This window comes from Triturus cristatus, chromosome 1_1 (assembly GCF_964204655.1).
Source record: "Triturus cristatus chromosome 1_1, aTriCri1.1, whole genome shotgun sequence".
Lineage (NCBI taxonomy): Eukaryota > Metazoa > Chordata > Amphibia > Caudata > Salamandridae > Triturus > Triturus cristatus.
The window spans coordinates 64,536,306-64,560,555 of NC_140579.1; the positions used below are offsets into that span (position 1 = coordinate 64,536,306).

General features: G+C 44.5%; 1 protein-coding gene across 3 annotated transcripts in view; it reads right to left on the minus strand.

The window, feature by feature from the left end:
- The window catches only part of LOC146869417 (coiled-coil alpha-helical rod protein 1-like), a 208,944-nt gene that overhangs the window by 7,618 nt on the left and 177,076 nt on the right, over positions 1–24,250 (minus strand). For 2 of the 3 annotated variants that reach the window (XM_085599815.1, XM_085599812.1), the window contains 2 exons: positions 22,894–23,045; positions 17,149–17,284 (listed from right to left, as the gene is read on the minus strand). In XM_085599815.1, the coding sequence (XP_085455941.1) occupies positions 17,149–17,284; positions 22,894–23,045 (288 nt within the window). Of the gene's footprint in view, positions 1–17,142; positions 17,285–22,893; positions 23,046–24,250 lie in introns of all 3 variants that reach the window. The other variant, XM_085599816.1, reaches the window with a different exon arrangement.

Consider the following 24,250-nt stretch of genomic DNA (forward strand, 5'->3'; position numbering starts at 1 on the left):
GCACCAATCAAGATCTGCCTCCCATTCGTCTACAGTGGCGGATACACAGAACCCCCATTTGCATGCTATGTTTCGTTTGCTCACCCCGGCTGCAAGGGCAAGCCAAATTCTCGTGTGCTTAGGCCCGTCTTCCTCACCCTTAATCATCAGTAGGAGACCCTTGGCCTCCACCGGTACCTTTACTCCCATTACCCTGGACATTGTTGCCGCCACTCCTTGCCAATAACTCGTGATCACTGAGCAGTCCCAAAGTATATGGAAGAATGGCCCCTCTGCCTGGCATCCCCTCATGCAGTCCGCTGATTGGACCTTGCCCCATTCGTGCAAAAGTGTACGAGGAGAGTACGTGCGATGTAGGATTCTGAATTGTATCAGCCTAAATCTAGTCCTGATCGCTATTTCTCTGGGCTCCTGAAATGCATCAGTCCACTCCTCCTTCTCAAGAGTACCCACATCAGCCTCCCACACTGTCCGCAGGAGTATCAGGGGTCCTGCGCATTGTGAATGAATTTTTTGTATATTGTCGAGGTTGCCCTGTCCGGTATGGGGTCCGCCAATAAGCGATCCTCCAGGGGTGAGTAGTTCGGAATAGCCTCTCCAGCCTTAATTTGTTGATGGAGTGCATGTATAAGCCGCATATGGGGAAATGCCTGGGAAGGTGCAAGCCTGAATTCGATTTGTAAGTCCTCAAATGATAGTGACACTGTACCTCTCCATATGTCACCCAGATGATAGTTACCCAAGGCTCTCCATCCCGCAAACCCCTCCAGTCCAGTCACTTTCCTCGATAAATCTTCTTAAGTAGATATTTTTCGCCTTTCTTCAAGAAGGCCTACAAAGACCCTTAAGAGATCGAAAGACAATAATGCAGTCTAAATACATAAGCTACATTGGCCGCATCCTCAAAGAATTGAAAAAAGGTAGCCAGTATACTAAATTTGTGTAGGTTTATAGTATTAAACACACAGAATAATCTCCTTCACAAAACCCCTTTTTTCATGACAGATGAAAGGAAAGGACATAATAGCTCAATAGGCTGCCATTATATGTCTTTGAAAATAGAAGCTGTGCCTTTGAGATCCCAGAGACCACCAGTATCCCATCATGCACAGCTAATGACAGTTACTTCAGTTCTTTTTGAGGGAGATGAGAAGAGCATGTATACTCTATGTTATGGATCCCTGTGTCTATTCCACCGGGGAAGAGGGAGGGTTGCTTATGACATCATGGAAATACCCCTATGAGAGAACAGGAGTTACAGGTAAGAAACAGTTCCTTCTCTCGTAGGGGATTTCTGTGTATAGTGATAAGCACTTGAATAGATTAGCAAGTCCATCCCTGTAAAACGCAGTGGAAGAGACAGAGAAAGAGATATGTAGATTTAAGCAAACAGGTTCCGGAGGGAAGCCTGCCCTACTTGAGCATCTGCCTTGGCATCTGAATCTAGGCAGTAGTGTTTAGTATGAACTGATTTCCAGGTAGCAGCCTCGCAAATCGCTGCAATGGGAATATTACAAAGTAAGGCCGCAGTAGCTGCTTTCCCTCTAGTTGAGTGAGCTTTAGGCTTACTAGCTAAGGATTTATTAGCTTTTTGATAACAGAGAAGGATGCAGGAAACAATCCATCTAGAGATGGACTGCTTAGAAGTCGCCAGACCAGTACGGAAGGAACCATAGTTTACAAATAACTGGTAAGATCTCCGTAGCTCCTTAGTCTTAGCTAAATAGAATTTTAAAACCCGTCTAACAACTAGGGAATGAAGAGATCTCTCCGCTGGAGTAGATGGATTCTGGAAAAAGGTAGGAAAGGAAATAGTCTGGTTAACATGAAAATCTGAAACCACCTTAGGGAGGAACTTCGGATGAGTCCTTATAAGCACTTTAGATGCGTGAAAAAGTGTGTATGGCTCTTTACAGCATAGTGACTGGATTTCGCTAACTCTGCGGACAGAAGTAACTGCCACAAGTAAGCCGTTTACCAAGACAGATGCTGAAGAGAAGATTTTTTGTATAGGCTTAAAAGGTTCTTACATAAGACGAGAAAGTACCACATTAAGCTCCCAGGGAGGAGAAGGACTCTTAATGGGAGGAAAAACTTTCTTCAAATGCTCCAGGAAATCTTTAATGACAGGAATTCTGAAAAAGGAAGTTTGTGAAGGGCATTTCCTGTAGGCAGTAAGGGCTGCCAAGTGAACCTTAATGGAAGAAAATTGAAGGCCAGATTATGCCAGATGAAGCAAATATGGAAGGATGACATCTTTCTGGCAAGAGGTAGGATCCTCATGCTTTGATTAGCACCAAATACAGAATCTCTTACATTTATGAGCATAAGAGGACCGCATAGATGGCCGCCTAGCTTCTTTGAGGATGTCCATGCAGCTTTGGGGTAAGTTCACGTGTCCAAATTGTACAATCTCAGTAGCCATGCTGCCAAATTCAAAGAGGAGAGCTTGGGGTGCACCATCTGGCCTCTGAACTTCGTTAGTAGCTCTGATTGGCAAGGAAGCCTGAGATGTGTATGGATAGACCGGTGAAGGAGGTCCATGAACCACGATTGACGTGGCCACTCTGGAGCTATGAGAATCATTGTGGTCCGTGACTATGCCAGCTTGATTAGGACTGTCGGGATTTGGGGAACTGGAGGAAAGGCGTAGAGAAGTCTGCATGACCAGTTGATCCATACGGCATTCCCCAACGTTCCCGGAAAATAAAAATTATGAGGCCTATGTGTCCCCATGTGCCCCCCCAACGCTTATGTGCACATGCATGTAACCTATGCATTTCCCCTCCATGGCTTTTCTATCATGATGCTTATGCTATAACGTGGCCTGCCATCATCCAGTCTCCCATGAGAGAAACGACAAATCTGTACTGAGGCCTACACGTTTTGCATCATGTTTTCCTGCATTTACATGAAAACCCATGTTTATGGCTCAGCCAGAGCCGAAAAGAGGTTTTTCAGGCCTCAGAACGCTCAGAAAGCTGCAGCTGCGTATCCTTGGCCTTGCACACTTGGGCCTCAGCTAAAGGGGCCCTGTCAAAGGTGCCGAGACAGTATTGAGCACGGTTATCTGCTTACTCCTACAGAGCCGCATTCCTGCCTGGAGAAGGAGGGATAAACATAACCCATCTGCAAAGGAGAAAGCCTAGCCTTTCTGTCTCTCTTTGTGAGATTGCAAAGCTCACGTCAGTAAAAAGCCCATAGCCCCCATGTAAGGCCTCTGCAGTAAATGAAGTAAATGAAGAAAAAGATGCCACATCGGCTCTTGGTGATGGGCAACCTATGTCACAAATCAGTCCCTGCTCCAGACATCGGATATCAGATAAAACAAGATGTGCTGGTCGTCCTGACACCGAAGGCCTCACCCACTGAAGGCCTCACTTCCAGACTCCCCGGTTGCACAGCAACCCTTCCCCACGTCAGTTACACGTCATGCTCGAGTTGAGCACAAGTAAGGCAAAGTTCCAGTACAATTCCAGCTGATCACGCATCCCCCTCCAGGTATCCACCCACCTATGACAAATTACCTATTATCATCAAGTGGACGCCCACATGGACCTCCACCTTCACGCCTACTTACACGCCCACATGCTCTTATTTCATTCTCTCTTGCTCTTCTGCTTACGTATAATATCCAATGTATATATACTGTACTCTGTGAATAAAGTTTGAGAATATTCTGAGAATACTTTTGAGACCCTTCCTGATCCCTTGTGGTGATGGTATTATTCTCCCTATGACTCGAGTTATTGGAATAAAGCCCTTTTGAACCCGATACCACAGACTCAGCCTCTTGCTTTATGCATGATCTTATTGATATTATGAAATTATGAGAGCGTAATATTTTATTTACGACATAATGGCGCCCGAACAGTTCAATCTCTTTCCCCACACGCCGGAGATGAAGGTCCAGTTTTGCCCCCTTCCACAGCCGTGACGGACTTCGAGTGCGCACGTCGCGGGTATTCCCGCCAACTCCCTCAGGCCAACGAAGGAGTCGGACTGTGACCAGGCATCCATACGAGGCGGTGAGGATCGCGGATCGTCCTAACCCGGAGCCCACCTGCGAGAGAGCTGTGTCCGAGGTTTCTAGAGATCCACCCAAGATACGCCATTCCCTGCGCAGCGTCAAGTGTCCGAGGCCTTCAAGTTCAAGTTCAAGTTCCGCTTCCCGGTGAGTTTCTCATGGGGGTTGCAATACAGACGGGTTCATTTAATGAACACGGTAAAGACGTGTCTCACTTGTGAGACCGGTATGTTCAAGAGCATGCTTCAAGAATTAAAGAATTACAGAATTAAAGTCCAAGTTTTCAGGTGCACCGATTTAACTGTATGAATGTTATTGTCTTAGTCAGGTTCAGTTAGGTTTGAATGTGTCAGGTTTTAAGTAAGTTGGTTTCATTGTGATTTTTGTGTCTTGGGCTCAGTAATTTTTGTTTTTTGGGTCATTGTGATTTTTGTTTTCGGTTACATTCCAACATGCCGTTATTTTCAAAACTGCGTAAGATATGTACCAGAAAGGGTGTACTAGAGGAACCAGTTAACATTCCGCCTAGGGACACACCTGGACATTTCATGTACTGTAAGCATGGTTTAGATGCCGTGTTATTTTTAGAACTATGGGTAGATTACACGAAGGATTTAGAGACAAAATATAGATGGCCTATCACGGGAACGTGGGATGCGGAATGCGTCATGAAGGTAGAGGAAGAGATATGGAAGAGAAAATGTAGACCTGCTCAGAAGGATGCCATTGAGTTTTGGCGCAAGGAGTCACATGGAAGAACAGAGTAAGTGTTCCACAGAGCAGAGAGAAGTAGACAGGAGTCTGAAAAAGCCAAAGAAAAGATGTTACAGGAGAAAGGGGAGCGGGTAAAAGAGAACAGGCTGAAAGAGAAAGAAATACTGTCGTTGCTGGTATTTGTCCCGTCCTTTCAGAGGAACTAGCAAGAGTGGCCCCGGTAGATAGACCCGTTAGAGTGCCACCGCAAGTACCCCGAAAAATAAGACCAACAGCATCCGAAGCGTTTATTACCACCTACCTGGAGGAATCCCCACCAGCATACCTAGACGGATCTTTCCCTGCACCCCCAAACAGGCCCAGCTCCAGGAGTAGATGGATAGGTAACAACCAGCCCCTCACCCCGACCGAAAATGAATTAGCACGGTCAGCGACCCTGTGGGTGTCCCAAAATGATACATATAATAATGATATAGTAGCTCAAATGTTCTTGAGCCTCCCACCAAAAGAACAGCGCATGGCTGGTGTTTACATGGTCCAACATTTGATTACGTTGTCAAAAGGAAATTGAGAGGGGTGTAGCTAGAGAAAGAGCAACACCTGTGATTTGATGACACCCCTAATGTACAAAGTGTTAACGAAAAATAATTAGTGATCCGCTAAGAGTTTAGCTTGAGAAAAAAAATTGTGGGTATTTCGAATTTGCAAATTGTTCAAGAATACAGGTTTGTGTTCTTGGTGGTCCAGTGAGCCAATGTGCTGGGTCCAGACGATAAGATTACGACCCCCTGGTTACTAATTGTATATAAAAACGATCTTTCAATAGGGCGAATTATTGCAGTTTTTATGGAATTGAGAGGACTTTTTGTCTTTGACAGCTTCAGAGTGAGGAGACGGTGGGGGCTGAATAGAGCAGAATGTGATACAGAAATCGGAGACAGATTCTGACCTTGAAGCAAGTAAGGTGGGGGGGCCGGAAAAGGAGCAGGATACAGGCACTGCTTAGAAAGCTTCTCTGACATAGCATCTGTGTAATGCCTGCAGCCGGAGAGCCTTGAGGGCCAGGAGTAGATAAAAAAAAAAAGATGGCTGGCAGCCCAGGCTCAAGCCGCGCTGAGGGGCTATTTTTAGCTTCTCTGATAAGACAGGGCAGCTGAGAAACGAAACTCAAGCCTTCGTTTGTTCTATTCTGTGCAAAACCAGTGCCCCGAGGAAATGTCTATGGAAAAGTGTTGTTTTATTTTTTAGCAAATGTTACATTGCTTCTAGACAAAAAGTAGAATGATGTTCTTGCTTGAAATTTTAAGGGCTATATGCCTATATGAAAACGATTTTCAAGTTCAGGCAATTTTAAATTGTGGCCACAAGCTGCCACCAGTTGAATTGAAAAAATGATCCAATGGTTACAAGTCTGTGAGGAAAGATGGGATATGTGCCTTCAAATAGGAAATGAGGGTACATTGTGTTGAAAAAGATGCATCACACCTTTAAAAAAAAAAAAAATTCGTGTGTTTTTCATTTTTGATTATTCTGGCTGGTCCTGTGTGTCAGAAAGGACACAGTCAGTTCAGCTGACGGCTGGTCATCATTAAGATGACCTGCTGTCAGATGGGGGTGAATAGGGCAGGAAAATCAGTTATTGATTATAAGCCTGACAAATTAAGCAGGCCAGAATGTTCGCCTCTGAGCTGTAGGTATGGTAATTGCGCATCACTACTCATTTATATATGTTATTATAAATTGTCTATGCTTCCTGTGCTTGGTATACTGATGGCTTGGCATATGTATTTTATATACGTTTTGTTTTTGTCCTGTGCGGTACAGAGATGGTCGTGACGACGTCAATCTTTGCGCGGCGCTTGACTGGAACTTGTTCACAATTACTAAATTTCACAGACATGATATTACCATTATCATGCTGTCAAAATAGCAGACTACACGTTATCAGTGTATGTCTAATTGGTATTGGAGATGAATAAAACAAAAGGCTAAAATATGTTTCACATAACTGCCCTTCTCTTATAGACAGGCAGCCTCGGTCATATGTTTCCAGATTGGACATTAAGGAACCATTATGATCTGTACACTCGCATCTTAACTCTTGAAATGCCCGTTTTAAATAAGGACTGCCACCCAAGAGTGACAACTCTGCCTTTTAGACAGTTGTAAAGGGGTTTCCTCAACTGAGGCTCGGTGTTTGGGATAATGAGAAGATATCTGACAGGATTTCCTTTTTAAAGTTTGCTTTAGTAAGCTCATTCTTGTAAATGGTGGCGCCAAAAGTTGACATGTTTTTAAATTAGGCTATTGGGTTTGGGCTTCTGAAGGGAGACGTTTGAATATGAAAGGCGAGGGATACAGCTTATTGTATAGGTGGAAATTATTGCAACATGACTGGTTTCTTTAGCAGATAAATTATTAATTATGGAATTATCAACATTAATAAATGTTCTTAAACCTGGTTTTCCAAATATAGGGGAAGGTTAGCATTCCTATTAGAGCCTCCTAGCATTAATATTGACTTCAGGTTGGTGTAGGTTCACATAATAGGGACATTTGCATATGAGATGTCATTTGGCCAGCCTATGAGCTCACACAATGGGGTTTGTACATTTGTTAGAAGGATTTCTCTTGAATTTCAAATGCGCTGTGTATCTCCTATAATTTTGCTTACGCCCAGTTGCTACACACAGGGTTTGATAGTGTTTGACAGCAGTGAAATCTGTTTCAGATTTCCTCCTGTCAAAAAGGGGGGAAGGAGGAGAATATTGGCTTCCCGCTGGCCCCTGAGGAGGTTCGCTTCCCGCTAGCCCCTTAGAAATTAAGCCCCTTAGAAATTAGCCCCCTTAGAAATTAAGCCGAGGAAATAGGTATGGTGCTTTTCCCCTTTTCTCATGTTTTATTGTGATCTTTCAGGGGAATTAGTTGTGGGCACCGGAACGTATTCAATTGATTTCTGGTTTTTCACAGCCCAAGACACAAAAGGAGGTACGTGCATTCATTGGCCTCACTTCATATTGCAGGCAGTGGATCCCCCAGTATGCTTACATAGCCAAGCCCCTAATACAGTTGACGACACAGGAGGCAGCTTCTACTAATGTCCTCCCTTGGACACAGGAACACACTGTGGCATTTGAAGAATTAAAAAGAGCTTTATGTCAAGCACCAGTTTTAGCAATCCCTGATTACAACAAATCTTCTATGCTTTTTGTGACAGAGCGAGATGGAACAGTACTATCTGTCCTAACACAAGATCATGCAGGAAAACACAAGCCCTGTGCTTATTTTTCTAGTACATTGGACCCAGTAGCACAGGCTTTGCCTGCGTGCTTAAAAATCTGTTGCAGCAACGGCCTTAGCCATAAGACAAAGTGACTCAATAGTGCTGGGCCACCCCCTGACAGTACAAGTACCGCACGCAGTGGAGGTTCTCTTGAACCGGACACAAACACAACACCTGGCTGTAGCGAGACTGACAGGTTATGAGCTGACGTTATTTCAACCACACATAGAGATCAGACGATGCAACATACTGAATCCTGCTACTCTTTTGCCCTCCAGTACAGAAAACGTTCCACCACATGACTGTGTTGAAGTGATACATACCGTGACTAAACCAAGACAAGACTTGACAGACGTTGCACTCCCAGACCCTGACCTAACACTCTAGGTTGACGGCTCATGCATGAGGACGGGGGCGGGAGAATTAGTGGCAGCATATGCAGTGACCACTGCTACTGAAATCATGGAGACTAAAAGAATAGACATGCTGTCAGCACAAGCAGCAGAGCTCATCGCCCTGACACAAGCGTGCATAAGAGCTAAGCACCTGAGAGTAAACATTTACACCGATTCTGTGGAGAGAAAGAGGTTTCTTGACCTCTCACGGGGCCAAGATACAGCATGGCCTCCTTATTCAAGCCCTTCTGGAAGCGATACATTTACCAACAGCCATAGCTATCCTGAAATGCAAAGCACATACTAAAGTCACAGATACCATCAATGTCCAAAGCCATGACAGTCAGGGATCCTTCCAGGGATGTACAAGACATACAGACACATGCTACTCTAGACGAATTAAAGAAATGGTCGGAACAAGGAGGGGTACTGACTGATCAGGGTTGGATGACTAAGGGCAAAACAACATGGTTCCTTCCTGATTCGATGGTACAAGTGATCATAAATACCGCACATAGTCCTGCACACTTAGGAGAGAAAGCAATGCTAGACAGCTTACAGAATATATGGTTCAACAAGCACCTGCGTGCAGCAGCGAAACAAAAGGTCAGAACATGTATGATCTGTTGCCAATTCAATCCAGGTAAAGGCAATCCGATGGAAAAAGGTGGATTCCATCCACCTGACCACCCTTTTGAAGTGCTCCAAATGTATTATATCCAAATGAACAGATGTAGAGGTTACAAATATGTCCTAGTACTCATGAAGCAGGTGTCCCTTCTGTTAGGGTATACCTGGAAGTTCCATTGTGTGCGACATCCTGAAGCAGCAGGCTTTGTAGAAAGACACAATCAGACCTTAAAGATAAAACTAGCAGACAAAGGTGTAGATTGGATGGTAGCCCTGCCGGTTGCCCTCTTTTACATGCAAATGGTAGTCCATTCTAGAACAGGCTTATCTCCCTATGAAGTGGTTTTTGGTAGACCACCGAATATGTGGGGCACTCCAATGCCTAAAAAGATTACTGATGTTGATAGTAACATGCTGACAGATTACCTGGCTTCCTTGATGTCTGCACTACTCTCTTGTCGTTCGCAGGTTGCTGCCGCCTTCCCTGACAACACCCAGGTCAAGGGACACTCCATCGCTAATAAGGAACTTTGATAAATCGAGCCCTCTTGAGCCGAGGTGGAAGGCGCCGAAGTCGTTAAAGTCAAAGGACGGAAAGGATGGGTTCATCTTCATCATTGTAAACGTTACTTCGGGAATAACGATTCTTTCAAAAAGGACACTAACTTCCTCAAGCTAAACTTAGATCTAATAAGTCAGAACCCGTTTGATCAATTAAGTCCACTAGGTGGTGAAGCGGTTGAACATGTATTCTGGCTTGCATAAGATCTTGGACAATAACATTGATAAAAAGAGCAAGATAAAAAGCATATACTGTAAAATATTACGTGGTAGATGTATAGTGACTTTGATTTTTCTATCTCTTCTGTGCATCACGATAATATGTATCAGCTTAATACTACATGCTATTTTTCCTCCTATTGCTTCACTCTTACACTCCTCCACTAATGATACCATAAAGCACACATTTAGTGATCTGCCATCCCATGAGCTATCATATCGACTTGCCTTACGCAACAATACCTTTATTCAGATGCTGCACCATTCACATCAGACTAGCAATGCTACAGACTGCTGGGTCTGTGGCCGACTTCCCCCGTATCAGAAGGTGAAGGGAGTGTTGCCTCTTTTCCCTTTTCCTTTCTCCCATAATGGTTCTTGCGGAGCATGGTTTGCCTTAATGACATCCATCAACGGTGAAGCCAAAGAATGTCAAGACAAGGAGTGTAGGGGCGACTGGGTATGGGGTAACTTGAATAAAGTCATGAATGAAGCATGTTTCCCAGATGAAGAAGGTCTTCCCCAAAGAAAAGGTACAGATCTAGAAAATGAAGAGTATCTGCAAAGAAATGCGACCCTCGACTTTATAGTGTTGAATGTCAAGCCCATACACAATTTAGGTCCATCCTCAATTACAGTCCTGCCAGTAAAAGGGAACTTGTGTGTCAGAAAAGAAGGCTCAGTACATTTGGGGCACAGTGAGTGTGATACTATAATAGTATTCAAAGACAAAGGAAAGTCTTATTTCAGAGCATCACGACACACCTACTTTATTTGTGGACAGACAGCCTATGTGCAGCTGCCCTTAGACTGGGGTGGGACGTACTACATATCATTTCTTTTATTGCTAATAACGCACCGTCTGTATACAAAGCAATAACAAGGCTCCACAAGATTGCCCAAAACATACATCAAGACCCAGGCACGTGGACTTGGTCCAGTTGGCTCTGGGGATTAATATCGGCATGGGGATGGAAAGTGTTGACAGTCTGTGGGTTAATACTACTAATGATATTCAGTTGTTGCCTATGTCTGCAGTGTGGCCCGGCCATTTGCGGCCTGTGTGCTACTGCATGTGTTCCACATCCCCATTTACAGAGCATTGAAAATGGAAAAATAATGCTGCAAGAACAGATCGACTGTCTCATGAAAATAGATGTGACATAAGGGGTCCACTAGGGGACAAGGAGGGAATGAGGAAAATAAAAATGATGAGGCATATGTGTCCCCATGTGCCCCCCCAACGCTTATGTGCACATGCATGTAACCTATGCATTTCCCCTCCATGGCTTTTCTATCATGATGCTTATGCTATAACGTGGCCTGCCATCATCCAGTCTCCCATGAGAGAAACGACAAATCTGTACTGAGGCCTACACGTTTTGCATCATGTTTTCCTGCATTTACATGAAAACCCATGTTTATGGCTCAGCCAGAGCCAAAAAGAGGTTTTTCAGGCCTCAGAACGCTCAGAAAGCTGCAGCTGCGTATCCTTGGCCTTGCACACTTGGGCCTCAGCCAAAGGGGCCCTGTCAAAGGTGCCGAGACAGTATTGAGCACGGTTATCTGCTTACTCCTACAGAGCCGCATTCCTGCCTGGAGAAGGAGGGATAAACATAACCCATCTGCAAAGGAGAAAGCCTAGCCTTTCTGTCTCTCTTTGTGAGATTGCAAAGCTCACATCAGTAAAAAGCCCATAGCCCCCATGTAAGGCCTCTGCAGTAAATGAAGTAAATGAAGAAATAGATGCCACATCGGCTCTTGGTGATGGGCAACCTATGTCACAAATCAGTCCCTGCTCCAGACATCGGATATCAGATAAAACAAGATGTGCTGGTCGTCCTGACACCGAAGGCCTCACCCACTGAAGGCCTCACTTCCAGACTCCCCGGTTGCACAGCAACCCTTCCCCACGTCAGTTACACGTCATGCTCGAGTTGAGCACAAGTAAGGCAAAGTTCCAGTACAATTCCAGCTGATCACGCAACCCCCTCCAGGTATCCACCCACCTATGACAAATTACCTATTATCATCAAGTGGACGCCCACATGGACGCCCACCTTCACGCCTACTTACACGCCCACATGCTCTTATCTCATTCTCTCTTGCTCTTCTGCTTACGTATAATATCAAATGTATATATACTGTACTCTGTGAATAAAGTTTGAGAATATTCTGAGAATACTTTTGAGACCCTTCCTGATCCCTTGTGGTGATGGTATTATTCTCCCTATGACTCGAGTTATTGGAATAAAGCCCTTTTGAACCTGATACCACAGACTCAGCCTCTTGCTTTATGCATGATCTTATTGATATTATGAAATTATGAGAGCGTAATATTTTATTTACGACAGTACCTTGACCCAAAGTTTTGGCATTTGCTGTTTTCTGCGGTGGTGAACGAGTTGACCTCCGGAGTACAAAGCAATCACAAGGAGATGATGGACGGAGTGCTTAAACTTTCAGACACTCACCCCAGTCACAGATCTGGGTTGAATCCATCATCGTTCTTTAGCTCACTTCGCCACCTCAGTTTAGACCCAGCTATATGCAAATCAGTCTTGACCCTGTGCCTCATGGGAACAGTCCAGCCCGAACTGCCAAGCCAGGTCTTCCCTGAACTGGAAACAAGCATCCTGGGAACGGTTTCGTGGTAACACCCCTCTCCAGCCAGCCTAGCTTGAATCCAGTGGCAAAGTGAGCAAGGGACCACGTCTGGGCATACCCTCCCAACTTATGGTTTTCCTGGAGGAGTCTGCTTAGAGAGTCAGCCTGAGCATTTTGACCACCTGGGGGGTGAGTTGCTGTTAAGGTCAAGTTTCTGGCCAGAAGCCACTTCCAGATCGTCTGGGCTTCCCTAGACTAAGGTCTGGACCTCGAGCCTCCCTGCTTGTTGAGGTAGTACATTGTTATTGTATTGTCCGTCTGTACAAGCAGGGAGTTGGAGCTGAGTGATGGACGAAAGGCTTTCAACGCCATGTGAACTGCTCTTAGCTCTAGCAGATTGATGTGCTAAGTAGATTCCTTGTGTGACCATTTGCCCTGGATTTGAAGTTGACCTTTATGGGCTCCCCTTACCAGGAGAGAAGCATACGTGACTATAGTTTGAACAGGCATCTCCTTGTGAAACAGGATCCCTCGTAGGAGATTGGTGAGATTGCACCACCATTTGATGCACCAGAGGGCGTGTTGAGACAATTGGATCTGGTCTTCCCAGTCGCCTTTTCGCTGATCCCATTGATCTTCCAGGTATTCCTGCAGAGGTCTCATGTGGAGACGTGCATTCGGAGTGAGGAATATACAGAATGCCATCGAACCCAGTAGTGAGGATACCTTTCTCACAGTCGGGCGAGACAGTGCCATGAGAGCCTGAGCCTTCCGAAGTATCGATAAGCGTCTCGCCTCCAAAGGACAAACGTTTGCCATGCGAGTATCGATGGAAGCTCCCAGATATTGCAGGAACTGCACGGGAACCGAAGTGGATTTTGCCTGGCTGATATGAAGACCCAACCGAAGGAGATAGTCAGTCCAACTGAAATGCAGCTGAGGTTCCTGAGCCGTGGATGCCTTGATGAGCCAATCCTCTAGATAGGGGTAGACGAGCACTTTGTGTTTCCTCAAATGCGCGGCCACCACCGCCTTGCATTTGGAGAAAGTCCTGGGCACTGACATCAGGCCGAATGGGAGCACACTGTATTGGTAGTGGTTTTCCCACAGTGAACCTCAAGAGTTTGCGATGCTTCTCTATGATGGGAATGTGAAAGTTAGCATCTTGAAGGTCGATTGCGCATAACCAATCTCCTTGATGTAACTGAGGCTAGATTTGGTGTAATGCTAGCATTCTGAACCTCTCTCTCTCTCTGAATCCACTTGTTGGCCATCCTTAGGTCAAGAATGGGTCTATACTCGTTCTTGTCTTTCTTTTTGACAAGAAAGAATCTGGAGTATAGGCCCTGCCTCGTTGTAACGGAGGAACGGGTTACAACGCCTGTTTCTGTAAGAGAATGTCCGCTTCCAGTTGTAATTAGAACCTGGATTGTTTCTGAGGTATTGACGGTGGAGAGTTGATTAACCTGAGTGAGTATCCATTGCGATCAATATTCAGCACCCAATTGTCTTGCGTTATGTTTGATGCATCCCCCTACCGGAGCAGGTAATGGAACAGGGGGAAGACAGGATTCAGAGTTTTGCACCAGCTGGCATCTTGCCTCCTTGAGCAGGCTGCTCGCCTAATCTTCTTCTTGTTTGTTTTTTCTGATACTGCTGGTAGGAACGTTGGTACTATGGTTGCGTACCTGCCTGGCAGCCCCGATACCATCGAGGGGTTTGAACCCTCTGTGTAGAGCAACGCCGTTGAAAAGGACGGAAAGATTTGCGCTGCTTCTTAGGACTCTCCAGGCCTACTGCTTTTAGTGTCATTTCGGCTTTCATCCTGGCCATCTCCTCGTCTGAGTGAGTGCCAAAAAGAGTCGTACCTGAAAACGGGAGATTCAGAATGCGTTGTTGCGATTCAGGCTTGAGTGACGTAAGGCGTAGCCATGAATGCCGCTGTAATGCCACGCCATGGCAATACTCACGTGCAGCAAGAATGGATGTGTCTGCTGCTGCACCTATAATTTGATTAGAGACCATCAAGCCCTCTGCCAGTATTTCATTAAAATCCTCTCTCTTGTCTCTAGTGAGGTAGTCCGCAAACTGCGGAAGCGATTCCCACACTGCCCTGTCATATCTCCCTAACAAGGGTGTGGCACAAGCAACTTTCATGACAGTCGCTGCTGTGTTGCAAACTTTCCTCCCCACCGAATCCATTTTGTGGCTTTCTTTATCTGGTGGTACTGTTGAAGTTGGAGCTGTGGCATGTTGCTTCTTCGCAGCCACCACAATAATAGAACTTGGAGTTGGGCCCATCCTATGGAAAGCAGGATCCTGCTCTGGAGGCCGGTATTTATTATGCAGCCTGGAAAGAGCTGACTTCACAGTTAAGGGTGTCAAGCAAAGCTCCATCGCTGGTTCTAACAGTCCTGGCACCAGAGGAAGCAAAGGGCATGACACCTGTTTTTGTTGCAGAGTCTCAAATATGATGGAAGGTGTAAGAGTAGAGAGTGGAATGTTCAACTTGAAAGCACCCCTCACTAAAACCTCTTGAGAAGTTGAAATGTAATCAACTGGCGAGATCCGTGGGGGAGGTGAATCCGTCAGTGTAGGTTAATGTCTGCCAGTGCTTGACGAGGAAGTGTCTCTGGTATGTCTGGAATGAGACTTCCGTCTATGATGGGGAGAGGAGTTGGCCTAACGGCTAGGGCACTCGACCTCGGACCTGGGTTCGAGCCTCGGTAATGACGCTGAACATCCTGTGATTCTGGGCAAATCACTTCATCTCCCCGTGCCTAACAAAGAATTAATGTGTGTCCTAATGTAACGTAACTGGTGCTATGTAAAGCACTCTGATACCTGATTGGATTCGGGTCAAGTTCGCGCTATATAAAACTCTGCAAAAAAAAAAAAAAAAAATGATGGCGATGACGTGAATGAGTAGAGGATCTATGACTACAAGAACAATGGCTTGTGTGGGATCTAGACCTCTGTCTTTGTGGCGAAGATGGTGGAGGACGTGGTGGTGGAGGAGGAGGAGGAGGAGGCGGAGATCTTGGTTCCAAATTTGGAAGAGGTGGTGGAGACTGCTGATGAGATGCTGGAGAATAAACGAGCCTAGATGGTCAATAGGTTCAGGAATAATCTGAATCTGACGTGTAGATACGTCTTTTCCTACGTACCTTCTGAAGTCTTGAAGATGGTGACAAAGTTCTTGAGGAGGTTCTTTGACTCCCTCTAGACGTCGATCTACTCGTCGACAGCGACCTTACATGTAGCCTAGAAGGAGAATCTCGCTTCGACACTGAGCCCCACCCTCTCTGCGTCGATCGACGGTGGGAGTGTGTCGGTGATATACAGTGATGACTTGGGGCCGTCTCGACGTCGAGCGACTTTGCCGGTGTGAAAAGGTACTCGACGGTGACCTACGAGGTGTCATCGTCAGCGGTGGACTTCCTGAAGCAGACCAAAGTGGTATCGTCATCGGCTTCGAAATCGACGTCAATGATCTTTTTCGCGACGTGGAACGTCGACGTCGTTTGAACCCAAGAGCCCTGGGTAGATGGTGAACAGGTCGGAGCTGTGCCTCCTCTCGACGTCCTCGTCCGGGACCATTTTTTAGCCCTTCTTCTGCTGGAGAGCCCCCCAGAGGCTGAAGCCTCCTGTTTTCTTCTCTCTTCTGTTCCCTGAAGCCGGATTTTCTTTCTGTCACGCCGAGTACGCTTAGAGAAGGTTTTATACATGGAACAAGCATCAGGAACATGAGCAGCAGGAAGACAAATTATGCACACACTGTGAGGATCAGTCTTGGCCTTCGTCCTACCACTGTCTGGGCACTTATCAAAAAGAGATGGTATTTTTGAGTGAACAACTGCAAAGTTTCTGTCAGAAAAAGACAAACACGAAAAGGAAGACCAAAGACGTCGAGTGAAGTGGTTATTTGCTAAATTCAGAAGTGAATTTTGAAGAAAAACACAAAATCGGTAGAGCTCAATGCTCCAGGGTCCTGAAAGCAGGAGCCGGAAAAAGAACTGAAGTGACTGCCACTAGCTGTGCATGATGGGATAGTGATGGTCTCTGGGATCTTAAAGGCACAGCTTCTATTTTCAAAGACATATAATGGCAGCCTATGGGGCTATTATGTCCTTTCCTTCCAGCTCTATCATGAAAAAAGGGGCTTTGTGAAGGAGATTATTCTGTGTGTTTAATGCTACAAAAACGACACAAATTTAGTATACTGGCTACCTTTTTTCAATTCTTTATGAGGATGCGGCCAGGGTAGTCTATGTATTTAGGCTGCATAATTGTCTTTCTAGCTCTTAAGTGTCTTTGCAGGCCTTCCTGAATAAAGGCGAAAAATATCCACTTAAGAAGATATATCTAAAGAAGTGGTCCAGGGTCCCCGCAAGTGGGCAGGGCTATTCAAGTGCTTATGACTATACATGGAAATGCCCTATGAGAGAACATACCCTGATACAACACTGCTCTCTGCGCTCCACAAACATACACCTGATACAACAATGCGGACTAGTCTTTGTGCTCCAGCTCTCTCTTTTACTTGATTGTTTTAGGTATTGTTTAGATAAATATGTATAGTCATTTAGGGATTGTCCTAGGTATTGTTTTGCTTGATTGTTTTAGGTAGTTCTAGATGGCGAGATGTTCACCTGGGGTGCCAACTGCATCACTTGGGTTTAGAAGTGATACACGAGAGTACTTGCCTTTAGAGAGCGGTGTGCCCTTGGGTGCAAGTGCTGTTGGTAGTTGCTCTGTCTCTTCCTCGCCCACGGCCTCAGAGGTCTGAAGGGCAGGGAACCTGCTCTGCTTGTGCTGCCTCAGAAGCCCTTCTTGTCTGAGTGTGGCCTGTGAGAAAAGAAGTTAGACTGTAACAGAGATCGGGATCAAAGGATTAAAGTGAACAGAAACAGACATGAGGGCATTACATAGTAATCATTATTAAAACATCATAAGGCAACCTTCACCAGTTGCTAACATTTAGAAAAATTACTAAGTTTGCAAGAAAGAGGAACTGGCAGTGCTGTATATCAAAATCAGTGGTAAGTCCATGCTGTAAATACACAATATTATAGTAACCAGCAATGTGAGACCAGGAGTCAAATCCCTTATTGTGATAACCCGAAATGCATTTCCTAATGTGACACACCAGAGTTGTTGGCACCCATAAATCAGGATAACAAAGGAAGACAATAAGCAAAGGCTGTGACAGAATGAAAGGAAGAAGTGATCATACAAAAGTCCACAATCTGTGATACTGTACAATTATAGACACCATATTATAACGCACTTAGATTAGGAGACTCACCTGAAGTTCTAGAATTAACCCCTAAACCCTTGGATATATTGGTATGACACACCTGAGAATCAAATAATCAAAACAACCAACAACATGTCAGTCTATCCCATGAAGACTCCAAGCACTCCTGGTCTAAAGTCAATCTCACCACTAAAACTGAAGAATAGAAATATAAGAAAACCGAAATGCGTCCATCGTTAACAATAATCCAAATAAAGATAAAATTATCAAATTGTTTGCGCGTTACAGCACCTTGATCATACAAGGTATCCATCCATCGTAAAAATCATATTGATGAAAATCATATACCCACTGGAATAATACTGTTGATGCATGCGTATCAGCCAAACACTCTATGAAGTTGAATATAAATCAATTTGAGTCCTCTCAAAAAAATACTGGTATTGGGCATTAGTAACATTATGGGTCCTGATCCTTGCTTAATGCAAGTTTAAATCAAACATGGGCTTAGCGGGCGGGAGCGTAGTGCACGACCTGTCCACTTGCGTGCTCGTTTGTGGCATTGTGGATGGGCGCCATCTTAGAACAGCTTATGTACACAGCAATAGAATAAGGACTAGCCGTGACCTCACAACTCTCGTCTCTATTGTTATCTTAATGGGCGCTATCTTGAGACAGTTAATATAGAAAGAGCAATAGCGGACTAATCACATCTCAAGAACGGGCAATATCTCGTAGCCAACATTTTAAAGTGGCAAACGAAAAGTAAAGTACATTTCCTCTTGATATATATTTGTATAGCCCACAACATATTGACACAGAAACCACAATAAAAATGAGGTTGTCAACCTTCTAGCAACTGGGTCAGTACTATGCAGTAGATCGTAAGAAATATAATGCAACTATTCAAAACCAAAATGTCATCATATAAGTAAAGAATTGGGTGACGGACTCTTTATAGGACACAAACCTAAACCACATACACGCGCAACCGAGGCTATCTTGGTGAGGCCTACCAAGTAACTATAAATCATAATCGCTAAAGTCTGAAAATGGAGGTATAATAAAAGGTTATAAGTGAAATTAAGGTTTACATATGATAAACAACGCCCGAACTGCAGGGTGTCAAGGCACGGCGAATCACTTACAGTAGAGTAAATTAATCTCCTATAAAGTAATGTAATTTGTTGTCAATTTCGTTTACCCTTTTCAACTGCATTGAGTTTCACAAACCCAAGTGCTTCTTTTAGACTTAATTGGAGTTCACAGTTTCCTACTCGGGAGTCTGCCAAAACCATTTCCATAAGAGAATGAACTCCAGGACACCAAAGGCAATCAACCCCAACCACCACAGTTAAGTTCTAATACCACCTTCCTGCTCTGTGCCCTCCCCCAGAACATGTTTCACATCATATTCCATTGATATTAAGAATTATTTTCAAAATCACATGATTTTCATTTTTTCATTTAGCTATTGAGGCTCCTATTGCAAACCAGGTTCCAAAGTCGGCAGCTCAGCTACTAAACCATGCCTCGTCTGTCCCAGTGCAGCACAAAAACTGACGGAACCCATGATGTGAGCGACACCCTGAAGCACCATGGACCAGGGCGATCCCAGCCTCTTGGCCTTCAATAAGACTGATCACCAAATCCCACACTCAACATCCTTTCCTCCTGCATGGACATCACTCAAACACTACGCAATTGGTTTGTATCGTTCATAGGCAGCAGGCAACAATATATCCCTATGACCCTCCCAGATCATCTCCATTAATTGTTGAACAGGAGTTGACCATTGTTTTAGTGTTGAACCTCTACCTGGGAGTTCAGGTGTAAACTCATTGCTGGCATAGTTGTATCTTAATGTGGCGATGGCATTCACTATACACCACCTTAGACGTTACCTTTACCTGATCCTGCATGGCAACGGTATATTTCAAACATAATCAAGTCAAATCTAAGTTTATCTTCAATCGGTGGGAAGCTCAAATCTTAGAAGAGTGAGACTGTGATAAAAACACAGCTGGCTGGCTTTGGCCACTCCATCTCTACCAATGCCCAGTTCTTAAGCTTCTACATCAGACTCTGCCATACGTTCAGAGAGCAGGCGAAGACAAAAACCCAGACAACTTGGTATCAACTAAGCCTCATATGAAGGACCATATGCTACTGTTCTAACCACTCATCCTCTCACACACTAACGGAGGCAACATCCCTCCCTTATGCTCTGTTCTTGAAGATACCAGTGGCTTACGGCCACACGATCAGTTCGCCACCACAACCATGGCTCGTATGACGTTTAAGTAACTTTTTATCATTTGTCAGAGCATAAAAACCTTCAAACAAAACAAACTTTGCTGAAAATCTTCTTATTCTGGTTGTGATCATACCATATTCAGCACAAACACAATGCTCCTGCTACTTATCAATTATCTAGGACAAAAGGTTTCTTATTTGATTCTGAACATACTGTTCTCTCCCAGGAATAAAATGAAACCCTCTTCTCTAATACCTCAATTAACATCGCTGCCTCCTCCCCAGTCTCCCACCTGAGTCCACCTGTCTCTTGCTTTGTGTAAATGGGTATAAAGCTTCTACTGGAAATCTTCTTTCCCTTAAGGCCTCTAGTCACTTTCATCAACCTGCTTCTACCCGCCGAGGTGTCTGAGGCAGACCTTCTCTTAGCCTTATCTCTGCTGTTTATACACTGTCTCTGCTTGGGATGGTACGATCTAGAGTGGATTACAGCTGCGTGCTTCACCGAGGGCCGCTCTATCTAAGGCATCTTAACTACAGCGACATGCCTAGTTTGTCGATCCAGACACTCTGGCCTTGCTGCTCCTAGGTTTCGTTCTTTCCACTAGCCACTCATCGAAGTCCAATATGAACTACAGTATACTGTTCCCCATCCACTCTCTGGACATCCTCCTTTACTAATCCAGGGTAGAATCATCTGTCACATTACTATGTATGGGCCAGAGAGCTGTGTGCATCTAATACTCTTCTGCTCACAAGATTTTAAAATAGGGTATTGGGTTGCCGCTAATTTTGTAACCAAGCTTCCTCACTCTGGAATCATCTCCTCTTATACACTTCAGGACACAATGTAAGGCTTACATTTTTTATCAATAGTTGTTCAGACTACAGGGCCAAGAGACTAGCAAGTGTCTAAGCACTCTAGAAAACCACTGTAACATAACTACTACCTGCTCCTTGCTCTCCGCCAGGTCTGACCTTTCAACCACCTAATGCTTGAAGGAGCAATGAACAGGATGGAGCTTGCAGGGCTCCGAGCTGGCTGCATCTAGTGATCCCCCGGCACCCTGTTCTGTAAGAGACAGAGGAAGCTGCAGCTCACGAGAACGTACCACGACCCTCAACCCGTAGAGAATCCTGTGAATGAGATCAGGACCTGGCTGTATATGTGGGAGAGCACTTTAGAGAGGGAGTATTTCTGATAATGCCTACCATGAGAGACATTGAGGTCCCCTCAAGGAATGCAGAGAATAAAGTGCAACCATGGAAGGGGCGCTGTAAGAACTCAAGGCTCAAGTGTCAGTTGCCAAACGTGGCGTTGACACCCTTAAACAGTAGGTTTCTTCAGCTGAAAGACAGAAGTTGTCCTGTAGTTTCAGAGGTCTGAGGAATCGGCGTCTGGATAATCGTTTATGTGGAATCAAAGGTGAAGCACCATGAAAAGGAGGCGACAGCTACGAACATATGTCTACTGGGCTTTCCTGCTCTGGCTGATGACAAGTATTCTAGAACTAGGGCTACAAGAATTAAGGGATTCTGCGACTGCAGCTCTTTGGGAATAAATATAGATTTCCCACATAACTCATCATTTGATGTATAATCTGTAGATTTTAATAAAAAACATAACGACATGCATTCCGATGCACGAGAAAGCCCTTTGAAAAGGTTGACTGGTCTTCTTTTAGTAGCTTATAACTGTATTTGGATGTTAACTTGGTACTACATATGTGAACTCCTTTCCCAGACAGTATTACAATGTGTACAAATGGCAAAATAATGAATACTATGTGCCACATTACACTGGAAAATTTGGCTTTTCTTGCCGAATAATTTAGTAAATGTGGTTGTCCTCTGCTGCATAATTTCAGTGGCCCTGTATATGCCTGAGGTACAGCACTACATGCAGTGTTTGGTCTTCAATAGTGATACACATGTAGGTGATAAACTATTTGAATGAGGTAACCGTAGGCAATATAGCTTGAGAGCCCAAACTAAGGCTACGAACAAAGGAGGTGCCAGTGAAGGCATCAAGGAACAAATCTTCTTGAACTGTAATCTTACAAGACTGTGGCATTGACGAGCCATGCAGGGTGTCATGAGGGAACTTCTACTCCTATGACTTGAAGGTCCACCCTGGTTACCAGCCATTGCAAGAGTCCACCCAGGACATTCTTAATGCAAAGAAGGGGCAGAGTTCATCAGTCAAAACAGGAAGACTAGATACAAATCCTGATGTCTCACGCCTGCACTCTGAAGATCTGAGATATGTACAGCCCGACACCATTCCCCGCTTGCTGGCCGAGGAGAATCGTGGGTATGGTTAGGTTGTATGCAAGAACTCCACACTTAGAAAAACATACAGTGTGGTGTTGATGTATGTACTTGTCATCTCCTCGCCCTCTTAGTGCTTTCCTGTAATGTCCTTTAGGAAGGAAAGTGTTTTCAATCTTGTGCGATTGTCACTGATGGAACTAAGTTGTGTCTTGAATCAGCAGACCTGCTGGATCCTGGACTGCACAGAGTTGGGTACATCCTCAATAGAATGATTACTCTTTGGAGTCGTCTCCCTCCTTTCTCCAAGCTATTAGTTTTTCATAGATCTCAAAATCATGCCTTATTCTACTCTTCTGCTGGCCGATCACCCTAGCCTACTGCTCATGTAACTAACTCAGTGATTAAGGCCAAAAACCTTTTTTTAACTTGTAAATCTGTGTTCGTTATTCTGTAACCCACGCATGCTATGTAGAATGCTCCACTGACCTTCATGCTGGGTTCATATTAAAACAAGTACAATAAATAAAAGGATTTGAGCCTGGGTGTTGGGTCTTGAGATTTCAGAGATGAAGATCTGACCAGGACAGTGTTTTAAGTCTACGCTTCTAAGACTATCTGGCGCTGATAGATCAAGAACAGAAGGTGGCAGCTATAACCGAGGTTGTACCATCATGAGATTCCGATCCCTCTCCAGCTCTCGAAGCTGCTGGCTCAGCCGCTGTGTTTCATGCTTATGCTTCTCCTCCTGCAGCCTCATTATGTCCTGGCTCCGCTCCTTGTCCCGGACAGTTTGCCGCTCAGCCTGTCTCAGAGCAACCACTGCAAAGGGGAAAAACATCCAGATTTTAGGACATAATCTTAGTAGTTAATAGAGACAGATGCACTTATTATAAGTTGCTGTGGGGTACCTAGTTATAGGTGTTCTTGCAATCCCAAATCAAGAGAGTGAGAATGGCATGTACAAGGATAAACGTAAATGACCCACCAGCACCGTGAATCCAAGTGGGAATGAAACATGTGGAACACAAGAGCACATGACGGACAGATGAAGTGACTGCTCCAGCCTGAAATGCTGGCCACATCCTCTCTGAAGGGGAACACGAGTAACCCCAGACATGTTTCGGGTATTATCAGTGAGGTACAGCAGCCTACGGCCATACCATCCTGAATGCACCCGATCTCGACCAGTGAGGTACCACTTCTGTTCTGTGGCAGAGTGAGTACGGGAACAAGGAGTGGGAAAAGCCATTGCACTGAGGTTGTGTAACAGAGAATCACAAACTCACGAAGGAGTTACACTTCTACAAGGAAAAGGGACAGGGTATATGTGCCGTCCGAATCGCAGCCCACTGTTTCAGGATCCTGAACCAGTGGGCTGCGATACAGACAGTCGCAATAACAAGCTCTGCCTTTTATCTATGATGGTATCCAATCAATTGAGACAATTGGATATGAGTTGAAGTTCAGTTTATTAATGGCTACGCAGACAATACAGATCTTTCCATTATATAAGGGACGCCCATAAGCATGAGTATTAGCCGCCCAGGGTCCACTAGTAAACGTTCAAACTATTTTTGGAGACTCATTATTCTAAAATCTAATCCGCAATTACCGAAGCAGTTCCACATTGTTCCATGAAATGTTACTCCCCGATTTAGGGGACGTAACATATTTTTCCGTATTGCGCCAATTTGAGTGATGATTTTAAATTGTTTAATGATTGTCCTGAAGAAGGTGACGAATAGTTGATCTTTCACCGTAACGCCGCATCAACATTTTTTCCACAGTTTCGATTAACCTTGAAGCTGGTTTTTAATCATACATTTTTCTAACAAAACAGGGCTCTATTGATGATTACAGTGTCTATGTGTATTTGAATGTGTTCATGAGATACGTTATATTAGAGATTTACATTATCTGCACTAGCACTTTAAAATGATGTATTTTTAAATATACCCTGTGTTTGAAAATTATGTTTTCTTAATTGTTCAATGAAGAATAAAATATTTAAATGCACATATTTT